General features: G+C 30.6%; 2 protein-coding genes across 2 annotated transcripts; both read left to right on the plus strand.

Annotated features, from left to right (window-relative positions):
- Positions 1–136: 136 nt before the first annotated feature.
- Positions 137–4,105, plus strand: LOC125598516. Its single transcript, XM_048772557.1, has 2 exons — positions 137–571; positions 3,836–4,105. The coding sequence occupies exons 1-2, from the start codon at positions 274–276 to the stop codon at positions 3,949–3,951; spliced, it is 414 nt and encodes a 137-aa protein (XP_048628514.1). The 5' UTR covers positions 137–273; the 3' UTR covers positions 3,952–4,105.
- A 1,898-nt stretch (positions 4,106–6,003) lies between these two features.
- LOC125598519 (1,4-alpha-glucan-branching enzyme 3, chloroplastic/amyloplastic) lies at positions 6,004–12,321 on the plus strand. The gene is made up of 20 exons (XM_048772561.1): positions 6,004–6,364; positions 6,602–6,673; positions 6,761–7,509; positions 7,598–7,770; positions 7,849–7,938; positions 8,019–8,094; positions 8,192–8,299; positions 8,558–8,648; positions 8,780–8,881; positions 8,969–9,071; positions 9,501–9,638; positions 9,721–9,792; positions 9,898–9,990; positions 10,185–10,262; positions 10,331–10,438; positions 10,802–10,882; positions 11,188–11,292; positions 11,424–11,509; positions 11,631–11,685; positions 11,771–12,321. The coding sequence occupies exons 1-20, from the start codon at positions 6,087–6,089 to the stop codon at positions 11,801–11,803; spliced, it is 2,691 nt and encodes an 896-aa protein (XP_048628518.1). The 5' UTR covers positions 6,004–6,086; the 3' UTR covers positions 11,804–12,321.
- The last annotated feature ends 34 nt before the right edge of the window (positions 12,322–12,355 follow it).

Genomic DNA, 12,355 nt, shown 5'->3' on the forward strand with positions numbered 1-12,355 from the left:
TGATAATCTAAAAAGTCTTCAAAAGTTTGAATCTTCTAGTATATATGGCAAAATGATCGCAAGATAAATATACAAATAAAGATTACAAAACCAAAGTCGAACGTTTCTTGACAGCATAACCTATACAATATCATTTGATTCCAAAGGCTTGGCATCAAGTAACTTTATATTCTTTATACTCAACAACAAGTTCTCTTTCAATATTGTTTATAACAAACTTAAGCAAATTTGTATTTGATTCATGTTAAACTACCTATCCGTGTTACAAAAATAATGTTCATAGAGATGTTTCAGCTATTGTTCACGATCGTGGCGGTTGAAGCCGCCCTGATCTTAACACTCGGGTTTGGGACTCCAGTAAGAAGAGTGGTGGTGAAATTGCTTGACCTGCTGAAGCAAGGCCGAGGACCACTGGTTACAAAGACGGTTGCAGCCACTATGCTTGTGTTGTTTGGATCGGTTCTGTTCAGCACGATTCAGATCAACACAAGAGTCTCCGAGTCTGGTGGTGTAGCTAACCCGACTGATCAAGTCATGTTTGCGAATCGCCTCCTCGAATCTTTCCTCATGGGTAAATAATATTTTATTTTTGAAAAGCGTGGGTAGATAATATAAACTCTTTTTTTTGGAATACAAGTATTATACACAACTTACATTTAATATACAACTAAATTTTGACCCGCACGTACGTGCAGATATTTTTTCATTTTATAAATGTATTTGATTTTATTACAAATTTTTTAAATATATGATTTCCATTTTAGTGTTATATATTGTGTTATTCTATAATATTATTGTTTTTATTTCTTTTTCTATATTATTAATATATAGTGATTTGTTTAATACATTTTACTTTGCTATTATTTTTATTACTTACGAATATATTTTCAAGATAGGTACAATAAAATAACAATATGAAATAGTCAAATAGAGAACACCCTCCAAAATTTGTTTTTTTTTCTTTAATTTATACATTTTCTATATAATCAATTTTAAAATTTATTTATTTATATTATAAAAATATGTTTAAGATAATTTATATTTACATGTTTTATTTTAAAAAATATACTTTAACATATATCATTTTAGTATTTTACAGGAATTATGAGTAAAAAATACTGTTTTGTTTAAATAATATAGACCTATTATTTTAGTGAATTTTGTACATAGTAGCATCTATCAATTTATTTTAGGCAATTTCATTGTGTATATGATAATTTTTTGTATGTTATGATATTAATTTTTTAAATTAAGATTTCAAAATATTATATCACTTTAATTTTTAAAACATATTTAGCTTATTTATTCGTAATGCATTTCAAAAAGTTATTCTTTATTATCTCTGATTTTATCATTTAAAATTTTGAAATATTATCATTTTGAGTTTGAATATTTATTTTTAAAAATTGTATATTTTGTCAAGAAAACTTTGAAAAATTAACTATTTTTGAGTTTGGAAGATTACTTGAATTTTGAATTTGTTTTATAACTATATTAATACATTATTTTATTTAAAATAAAATTGAAATTTTGGTAATATTTTCTAAATTTTTCTAAATTTCATAGTTTTCTAATAACATATTTTTAAATTTGTATATGAGCTAAATATTATATACCATTATTTATATGTATAAACAATTTTAAACAACATATTGTTGAGAGTTTCAAAATAAATAAAAAGATAACATATAGTTGTAGATATAAAAGTTTAAACTATGTTACTAAATTTATTTTTTGTATAAAATTATTATATTGTTTACGAATTTTAACTCATTTTAATGATGAGTGATAATTTATTTAAATATAACGATTTAAAAAGATAAATTTGTTAATTTACCTATTTAATATAATTTTGTCAAATATAATTTTGTTAAATATAATTCATAAATTAATAGATTAGTTTTTAAAATATTAGATTACTTTAATTTTTTACAACATATAGTTTGTTTTTCGTGGTGCATTTCAAAAAGTTATTCTTTATTATCTATGATTATATTTTGTAAAATTTTAAATATTTATTTTATATTACCATTTTGTGTTTATATATTTATTTTTAAAATTTAATATTTTGTCAAGAAAAATTTGGAAAATTACACAACTATTTTTGAGTTTGGAAGATTACATGAATTTTGAATTTGTTTTTCTTACTACATTAATACATTATTTTATTAAAACAAATTTGAACTTTTGGTAATTTTTTCTCAACAAATTTGATTATAATTATAAAAATCTATTAATTAAAATTTGATTTCTGATTATTATTTTAAATGAATTATTACTTTCATAGTTTTCTAATAACATATTTTTAAAATAGTATATGCGATAAAGCTTATTATATACCATTATATTTTGTGTATAAAACATTTTTAAACAACATATTGTTGAGAATTTCAAAATAAATAAAAACATAACATATAGTTGTAGATATAAAATTTTAACCTATGTTACTAAATTTATGTTTGTATAGAAATATTATATAGTTTACGAATTTTAACCCATTTTAATGATGAGTGATAATTTATTTAAATGAAACAACTTTTAAAAATAAAATTTGTTAATTTACCTATTTAATATATTATTTTTCATATGTAATTCATAATTCAGTTCTATTTTTATATAATACAGAATATAATTATAAAATTTATAAAAATAGTATATAATTTTTTTTCTTCTTTTAGAATAAAATTATAATTGACGTTGATTTATAATAATATTATATTACTAATTACGAAATTAATTAGTGTGTTATTTTAGAAAACTATTTAAAATTTTAGTAAGATTTTGTTAGATTATTTATCAACATATTTTGTTATAATTAAAAAATAAAATTCTAAGTAATGTTGGTTTATTATAAATGTAAATAATCAAATATGTCACATTAACTAATTCTTTAAGTGGTTCTACTATGACTTGTTAATAGTAGATAAAAAATAGAACCATAAATTAATGTTTATTGTTGTAAAAAACATTTAAGGATTTTTAATGTTCAAAACCCTCAACTAAGTTTGTTTTGGGTAAAAACCCTCCAAACTAAGTATTTAACGAAAGAATTCACAAACTAACTTTATTTAGTGAATTAAACCCTCATAGGTCATAATTACCTCTACTACCGGTAATTTTTATTTTAGGAGTTTCTACATTAAGTAAACATAGTTGAGGGGTTTACCATTAAAAATAAAAAAAATTCAAAATTTATAATATTATCTAAAAATTTGTAGCTTAAATTTTTAAAATTAGTAACTTAAATTTTTAATTTAAAATTAGTAACTTAAATTTTAAAATTAGCGTTTTTAATTTTTTTTGTAAATATATGAGTTTGATGTGTTTTTAACATCAGTATTATATATGTAAAACCCATAAAATAAATACATAACAGCAACATTAGTTTAATTTTTATTTTATTTTCTGGGTTTTTACATTTTAAATTTATACATATATAATGTTGATGTTAAAGACACATCAAACTCATATATTTACAAAACAATTAAAAATGCTAATTTTGAAAATTGAAGTCACTAATTTTTAGATAATATTATAAAATTTTGATTTTTTTTAATGGTAAGACCCCTCAACTATGTTTATTTAATGTAGAAACTCATAAACTAAAGACTTACCGGTAGTAATGATAATTATGACGTGCTAGGGTTTAATTCATTAAATAAAGTTAGTTTAGAATTTTTTTCGTTAAATACTTAGTTTGAGAGGTTTTACCTAAAACAAACTTAGTTGAGTGGTTTTAACGTTAAAAATCTAAAAATTAATAGATTAGATTTCTTGCGTTTTATTTGATTGTTTTAAAAAAAACAAAATCTTGTGTGTGTGTGTGTGTGAAAAGGGACTGTGTTGTTCTTGGCATTGGTGATGGACAGAATGCATTACTACACAAGAGAGCTTCAAATCACAAGAAGAAACTTGGAGGTTGCAGTAAAGAAGACCAAAACAGCTGCTTAATGCAAACAAATTGAGATCTAGAATTCAACTATAAATTTGTAAATAATTATCAAAATTGATTTGAATTTCAAATCACACATGTACATCTCTATAAAACCCATATCGATAAACTCAATTATGTATCTGATCCGATCTATCAACGCATTCGAACTGATCTTGTAGGACGGTATTTCAAGTATAAAGCATTATCCTAATTTGATCAGAATTCAAGTTTATATAAAAAAAAAACTCAAAAAAAAAAAAATCCAAAAATCAATTTCAAAGAAGTTTTCGAAACCTAAACAAAACAATTTAAATACCTAATTTCATATTCATTTTGATTTAATTTCTAAAAAAAACTGAATCAAAACATTATTAACTAGTTGATATCCGCACCTTGTGCGGATTATTATATCTATACATCTAACATTTTTTAATTCTAAAATGTATTTTTATAAAATAATAATAATTAAATTAGATACAAATTTTAAATTATTATAAATTATAAAATTTCAATATTCATATTGGTAATCAATGTATTAAATTGTATTATTTTGTTTCATATTTTTATTTATGTGATGTAGATTTTGGATCAAAATATTTTTATAGTAATAACTAAATTAGGAAATTTTGTATGTGAAATTAACACATTAACACATATTGTATTTGGACTGAAAAGAAATCATGTGGTACTAAAAAGATTATAAAAAAATCACAAATATAAAACAGTAACAAATAGAAATAGTTTAGTAATGTTCAATCTGATAAAACCAAACTATTCAAAATCAAACCAAACAGAAATAGAGGAAATAGTCTGGATTTGGAAGTACTGAGGATGTTATTTTTAGAAAACAGGAGTATATGAATATTGATCAGTATATTAAGGGATCAAACCAAATAAACAAAAGAAAACGATTAATTTGGATATATTAGTATACTTATATATAAATTTTATAATAATATGTATTTGATCAATATTTTCAGTAAACATCAGAGAAATTGGCTATAATATTAGTCATTAAAATTATAAAATAAGAGAAAAGTAATGATGATATTATCGGTAGATATTGTTAATATATATTTATTAATTCCTAAATATCATGAAAATTATATATTAAAATATATTTTAAAAAAATATTAGTATATATATATTGGTAAAATAGGTTAATGTTTATTAATTATTTTAAATATCATGATAAATATATAGATATCAAAATAAACAAATTAAGTAATAATATTAATTAAACTGAGGATTTATCCAAACATTATGGAAAAGATGAAAAATAAGCAAATTAACTAAAAAAACTGATTAATTCAAATATATTAGTATACTTATATATAAATGTTATCATAATCTGTATTTGATCAATATTTTCAGTAAAAATCAAAGAAATTAGCTATAATATTAGTCACTAAAATTATAAAATGAGAGAAAAGTAATGATGATATTATCGGTATATATTATTAATATCTATTTATTAATTAAATATCCTAAATATCATGTTTATCATATATTAAAATATATTTTTAAAAATATAAGTATATATTTATGGAAAATTGCACCCTATATACATGAAAAAAAAAATGCATTAACTAACCAAAATTTCCCCCTCTCTCTTACTTTCTCTTCCTATCTCTCTCTACTCTCTCTCCCAAAATCTAATTTTTCATTTTTTTTTGGTTATTTGGCAAATAAGCCCTATATTTATCGGTACAATAGGTTCTTGTTTATCATGATTTTAAATATCATGATAAATATATATATCAAAAAAAAAATTAATAAAACTAATGATTTATACTAAAATCATAGAAGAGATGACAAGTAAGCAAATTAACTAAAATCATGAAAAAATGATAAATAAGACAAATCACTTCATAAATAGTAGTATAGATAGATAGATTGAATAGGCCGGCGTTGAAACCTTTATGTTCAAGATTTTTGAAATTCTTGAACAATCGGTTCTAAGATTGGACCGGTTTTTATTTGCGCTCGGTTTGGTTCAAGTTCAAATCCAAGAAAAAAAATCCAAAGGGAGAGTGAACTCGTTCACATCACGAGTTGACTCAAAAAACCTCTTATCTTAAACCCTCCTGACTGTCTATTAAACAAATCCTGCTGTAGAGTAGAGAGCTCTCTCTGGCACCAACGAGAAAAAATGGTTTCCCTCTCTAACCAAACCTCGTTTTCTTTCTACCCAAACAACCTTTTCGTTTCCGACAAGACCCGCCTGGGCATCCCCGGAATCAACTTCCCCAGAAAAATCAAGGTGAAAGTGACATGCTTCGCCGCCGACCAACCGCGCCAGCAAAAGCAACAGAAGAAGAAGAAGAGTCAGAGCACTAATAGCGATGCCGATTCCGGAGTCGACCCAGTTGGGTTTCTCACCAAACTCGGAATCGCCGACAGAATCTTCGCTCAGTTTCTCCGTGAAAGGTTAAAAAAATCTCATCTTTGATCAGAAAATGGTAGAACAAAGAGTTCAAAGTTGTAATCTTTCTACACGAGTTACACTCTAAAACACATCTTACACTACATTCGAAGTTATAAAGTTCGAAACTTTAGCTCTTTAGCTACACTTATCTGTATAAAACGGTAGAACAAAGAGTTTAAAGTTGTAATCTTTGCTACAGTTATGTATATAAAGCGTGTTCCTTTTGTTAAACCCTGTAGGCATAAAGCTATAAAAGACCTTAAAGATGAGCTTCTCAAACGTCACTTCGATCTCAGAGATCTTGCTTCAGGGTATGTATCCCAGTATCCTAGTATCTCACTCACTATATTAGCTAGCAAAATGGTTTTGTCTAATGTATTGAATCCTTCTCCGTGTAGGTTTGAGTTACTAGGGATGCATAGACACATGGAACACCGTGTTGATTTCATAGACTGGGGTCCAGGTGCTCGTTACGGTGCTATAATCGGAGACTTCAACGGATGGTCTCCAACAGAAAACTCTGCTAGAGAAGGATTATTTGGCCATGATGACTTTGGCTATTGGTTCATTATTCTTGAAGATAAGTTAAGAGAAGGCGAAGAACCAGAAGAACTATACTTCCAGCAGTACAACTACGTGGATGACTATGATAAAGGAGACAGCGGTGTAACAGCGGAAGAGGTTTTCCAGAGAGCCAATGATGAGTATTGGGAGCCTGGCGAGGACCGGTTTATCAAGAACCGGTACGAAGTTCCTGCAAAACTATACGAGCAGCTGTTTGGTCCCAACAGTCCACAGACGTTAGAAGATCTAGGTGAGATACCAGACGCAGAGACGAGGTATAAGCAGTACAAGGAGGAGCATAAGAATGATCCACCGAGTAATCTACCTCCATGCGACATCATTGATGACGGTCGAGGGAAACCATATGATATCTATAACGTCGTGACATCTCCGGAATGGACAAAGAAGTTTTATGAGAAGTCACCTCCGATTCCGTATTGGTTAGAGACGCGTAAAGGAAGGAAGGCGTGGTTGGAAAAGTACATTCCTGCTGTTCCACATGGAAGCAAGTATAGATTGTATTTCAACACTCCTGATGGACCGCTTGAACGGGTGCCTGCTTGGGCTACATATGTGCAACCAGGTATAGATAGCATCTGCTTATCTTTTATTTGTTATGTTGATGTTTTCATGGTAATGTATCAAGCATTTAGTCACTGATCTCTAAACAGAGGACGAGGGGAAGCAAGCTTATGCAATTCACTGGGAACCTTCTCCTGAGTCTGCATACAAGTGGAAACACTCCAAGCCAGACAAACCAAAGTCATTGCGCATATACGAATGTCATGTTGGAATCAGTGGGTCTGAGGCAAAGATTTCATCTTTCGAGGAATTTACCAAGAAGGTACCTTACCTCCTAATGCGTCCATTGTATTCTTGTTATGCACATATCTTACTCTTTCTTTGGCTTATGAAACATCAGGTCCTTCCTCATGTGAAAAGAGCAGGATACAATGCAATCCAGTTGATTGGTATCCCTGAGCACAAGGATTATTACACTGTCGGTTATAGGGTCAGCATGCTAAAACTCCTCTCTTTAAAGTTTGTATTTCTTTCCTCATTTGCCATAATTCGTATCCATCACCATTTCAGGTTACTAATTTCTTTGCTGTCAGTAGCCGATATGGAACGCCAGATGACTTCAAACGCTTAGTTGATGAAGCACATGGTAAGTGTTTCTGGTGTCTCTTTTAATGTTGCCAGAGGCTTTGAGTCAAACTTGTTGTTAATGAAGCATATAATAAGTTGAACTAATCTACATACAGGCCTAGGACTCCTTGTCTTCTTAGACATTGTGCAGTCTTATGCAGCAGCTGATCAAATGGTTGGGCTTTCGCTTTTTGATGGTTCAAACGATTGCTATTTTCATCATGGTAATGTTCCATAATTATCAATTTACTTTAAATATCTTTCATGCTTTTGGATGTTCAAACAGTGTTCCTTTATTTTAATTTGTTGATGGCCTAGTCATCGCTATGTAACTGGAAAATAAGCAACATAGTTATTGTGCTACAACCAACGTATATTCATAGCCTTTTGAAGTCTAAAGATGGCCTCAAATATGTTCGACATAGTTGAATATGACCGAGCGTTTCTTAAACACCATGTTCCATTATTCATCTTGCAAACAGGTAAAAGGGGGCATCACAAACACTGGGGCACACGGATGTTCAAATACGGCGACTTGGATGTTTTTCATTTTCTCATTTCAAATCTGAACTGGTAAAGGCAACCACATTGTTATGTGGTTTGTGAATAATGTATTGGGTGTACTCACTCTTTGGTCTAGTAGAAAAGTATCTTGCACTTCGTTGGGATAAGGAATCTGATGCTGTGGCAATTGGATTTTGTAGGTGGATTACAGAGTATCAAGTTGATGGTTACCAATTTCACTCGCTTGCCTCGATGATCTACACGCACAATGGTTTTGCTCCTTTTAACAGCGGTTTTGATGAGTAAGACATCTCCATTCTTTAGATGCTTTGTGTAATTCGGATTTTGGTGACAGTTTGGTCAAATTGTTGATGCTTGTCCTGCTGCAGCTATTGCAATCAGTATGTTGACCGAGATGCTCTGATGTACCTCATTTTGGCCAATGAAATCTTGCACGATTTGCATCCAGATATAATAACCATTGCTGAGGATGTAAGCTACACATCCTTCTTCCTTTGTCAATAAGTTGCACATCATTTTAATGTTCCTTAATTAAAGCATAGTTAGGTTGGGCATATGGCGCTTATGCATTGCTTTCAGTTAAGCCATATTTTGTTTAAATTATACTAGTTTAATGAAAATCAATGAGTAACAGATAACATGCATATATGCATTTTCTCATGTACAACCCATAACAGCAACCACTGTGTCGACTGGCTTGTGTAATGCCAATTAAGTTGACCATAGGTACTGAAAAAAGTTTTCTGACAAATTCTCTTTTATGAATCCCAGCTGTATCAGTGGTTAAAAAATAGAATTTTTTGTTGATTTTCTACATACATTCAGATTTTTCTGCATCGTTGGGGTTAGTTACATTATGCAGTCACTGTGGAACTTAATGAAGTTTCTTTTTGCAATTAGGCAACATATTACCCTGGGTTGTGTGAGCCAGTTTCTCAAGGTGGGCTAGGATTTGATTATTATGTGAACCTTTCTGCGACAGAAATGTGGGTTTCTCTCCTTGACACCGTACCGGATAGCGAATGGAGCATGAGCAAGGTCTTAGCTTTTCAAATTTAATTGTTAGATATGACAGAACAAGACTTTGGTCCCTTTCTCTGATGTTTTGCCAGTGCTGCAGATTGTCAGTACATTGGTGGCTAACAAAGAGTATGCAGACAAGATGCTCAGCTATGCCGAAAGTCACAACCAAGTATTTACTCTGTGACTTTAGATGTCTAAACCTTTATGCTATCTACCATACCACTTTACTTATAGGTTTCCTTGACATTGTTGTGTGTTCTATTTTCCCCACTAGTCCATATCAGGAGGGCGTTCATTTGCTGAAATCTTGTTTGGTGGAGTCCAAAATGAGATTAAGTTGCTAGACAGGGGCGTTTCATTACATAAGGTACCCCTTTCGTTAGATATCTTCTACGCCTTTACACACTACATACATAACTTAGGATAATTCTTATTCTACAACTTGTGGGAGGAAACAAATACAAAATTCATTTAGCTGGACCCAGTTCCTTAGGTGCTTTTTCGTGCTTTTATTTCACTTGGTTTCTGAAAGTCTTTGTTTCTTGTCTTTGTTTAAACCAGATGATTAGACTTCTTACGTTTACAATTGGTGGCCGTGCTTACCTCAACTTCATGGGAAATGAATTTGGACATCCTGAGGTAACTCCATGTTCTCACTGTTCTAAAGACATCATTTTCATATTTCTGACATGTTGTCCTTGTGTCAGAGGGTTGAGTTTCCTACACAGAGCAATAAATTCTCGTTTTCGCTGGCTAACCGCCGCTGGGACCTGCTGGAAAGTGGAATCCATCATCAGCTGTTTTCCTTTGACAAGGTATCTGCCGTGACATTTATTTATACAACTACTGCTTCCATATCCATCAATTTGGTAGCCTCTCCGGAAAACTGCTTGTGCTTGTAAACTGTCGTAGCAGTTAGTACTGTACTAGTCTATGAAGGAGGCGAATGAATGTTACCATGAATACTCGAGAACTTGACCTTAAAAAGATTTACTGCCAATGATACTCAGTGGCAACTAATTGTATATTTTTATCTTGCTGTCTTATAAACGTACACATCCTTATTAAAATTGTACATCTTTACATGTAATGTAAGGAGTAGAAACTGTTGCAACCCTTATTTACTCTTGGATCAGAAGAAATGCTTGTAGTTACTGATCTTATTATTATATTTGTAGGACCTAATGGACTTGGATAAAAGCAAGGGCATCCTTTCAAGAGGTCTTCCCAGCATCCACCATGTGAATGATGCAAATATGGTATTTGACTCCCGTTGCTTGCTTTTTTCAACTTAAATTGTTTGGGTTCACGGTATGAACCAGAAGATATATATTCAAAGTGCCCACTGGCATGCTAAGCAGTGTTTGCAAATTGCCTTTATATGCAATATTTTCTAGGTTTGTAAAGAAAGAAATAGAACCAGTTGCCCTCTCTCATCATAATGATGATATCTCTAAACACATGTACAGATACGAGATCAGAAATTAACAGTATATCAAACATATGCATCAGGAATAAAAGGGTTTGGACAATGTACTTACAACTTATTGTTCATCATCTACAGGTAATTTCATTCTCGAGGGGTCCTTTCTTGTTTATCTTTAACTTCCACCCATCGAATTCATATGAAAAGTATGGTGTCGGCGTAGAGGAAGCTGGTGAATATACCGTAAGTTTTTTTCCCTTCTGTGTATATATATATATATATATTCTACCCTTCAACCATCATGATAAAAGCCTATAATTACTGTAAAGGCTTTCTTATGCATTTAACCTGGGAATATTACCTGGATTCTGCAGATGATACTGAACTCTGATGAAGCGAAATATGGGGGTCAGGGACTTCTAAAGGAGGACCAGTATCTTCAACGGTCGATTAGCAAGAGGTCTATAATTTTCACATAGTTTTTTTTTTTGGATCAACACAGTTTTTTTTAAAGTGCTAGTTCTCATTGAAATAAAGATGTGGCCTGTTCATCATTCTGAACCAAATCCACGTTTTTGCAGGATTGATGGTCAAAGAAATTGCTTAGAGGTGTTTTTGCCAAGCAGGACTGCACAAGTCAGTTCTCTCTCTCTATAATATCTATGTTGCTTCCCATTTACAACTTCATACATTGATTCAAGCTCCATTTTTATATTTCCAGGTTTACAAGTTGACCCGGATTCTCCGAATATGATCCGCTCCCTATGTATGACGTATACATGCACCAAACATGTTTTTATGCGAAACTAGCTCTGAATCCAAGGTCAGTACGAGAGTGCTACATAGACATGTCTCTTGCAAGCACTGATGGGAATAGAGAAGATTGTCAGTCATGGCATTAACAGATGAGCGTTGAAGAAACAAGAAGTTCGTGCCTCCTGTGTACATCAAAAGAAAACAAATCTGTTGAACCAGCTGCATGTAATGGAAAGTTTAACATATGAACATTTTTTTATGGCTTTCACTGATGCAATGTAATGACGTTCTAGGTACTTTGAGCCTTTGGTAATGGGTATATAGATGGGTTAACTATATTTCTCAACAAAACCTTGCTTTCCGCAAGTAACCCAGCTTCTTAGTTATATAAACTTATAATTGTTTACCAAGTCAAAAAAAAAAATTCCAAGGCAAACATGTTATAAATGTTTAAACAGAAGAGTCTTGTGCTTGTGCTTCTGAAGCATCCACAGGTACTTCTCCGAAAAGGTCATCATACGAACAGGTCCTCTGATCCTCTCATGAACAA

The sequence above is a fragment of the Brassica napus genome, unplaced genomic scaffold, assembly GCF_020379485.1.
Source record: "Brassica napus cultivar Da-Ae unplaced genomic scaffold, Da-Ae ScsIHWf_172;HRSCAF=309, whole genome shotgun sequence".
In the NCBI taxonomy this organism is placed as follows: domain Eukaryota; kingdom Viridiplantae; phylum Streptophyta; class Magnoliopsida; order Brassicales; family Brassicaceae; genus Brassica; species Brassica napus.

Excerpts from the sequence above, each read along its gene's own strand:
- LOC125598516 (XM_048772557.1), top strand. The coding sequence starts at position 274 with ATGTTCATAGAGATGTTTCAGCTATTGTTCACGATCGTGGCGGTTGAA. Across the intron at positions 572-3,835 it reads CCTCGAATCTTTCCTCATGG|GGACTGTGTTGTTCTTGGCA; the intron begins GTAAATAATATT and ends GTGTGTGAAAAG.
- LOC125598519 (XM_048772561.1), top strand. The coding sequence starts at position 6,087 with ATGGTTTCCCTCTCTAACCAAACCTCGTTTTCTTTCTACCCAAACAAC. Across the intron at positions 9,793-9,897 it reads ATGCCGAAAGTCACAACCAA|TCCATATCAGGAGGGCGTTC; the intron begins GTATTTACTCTG and ends TTTCCCCACTAG. Across the intron at positions 11,293-11,423 it reads AGGAAGCTGGTGAATATACC|ATGATACTGAACTCTGATGA; the intron begins GTAAGTTTTTTT and ends TGGATTCTGCAG.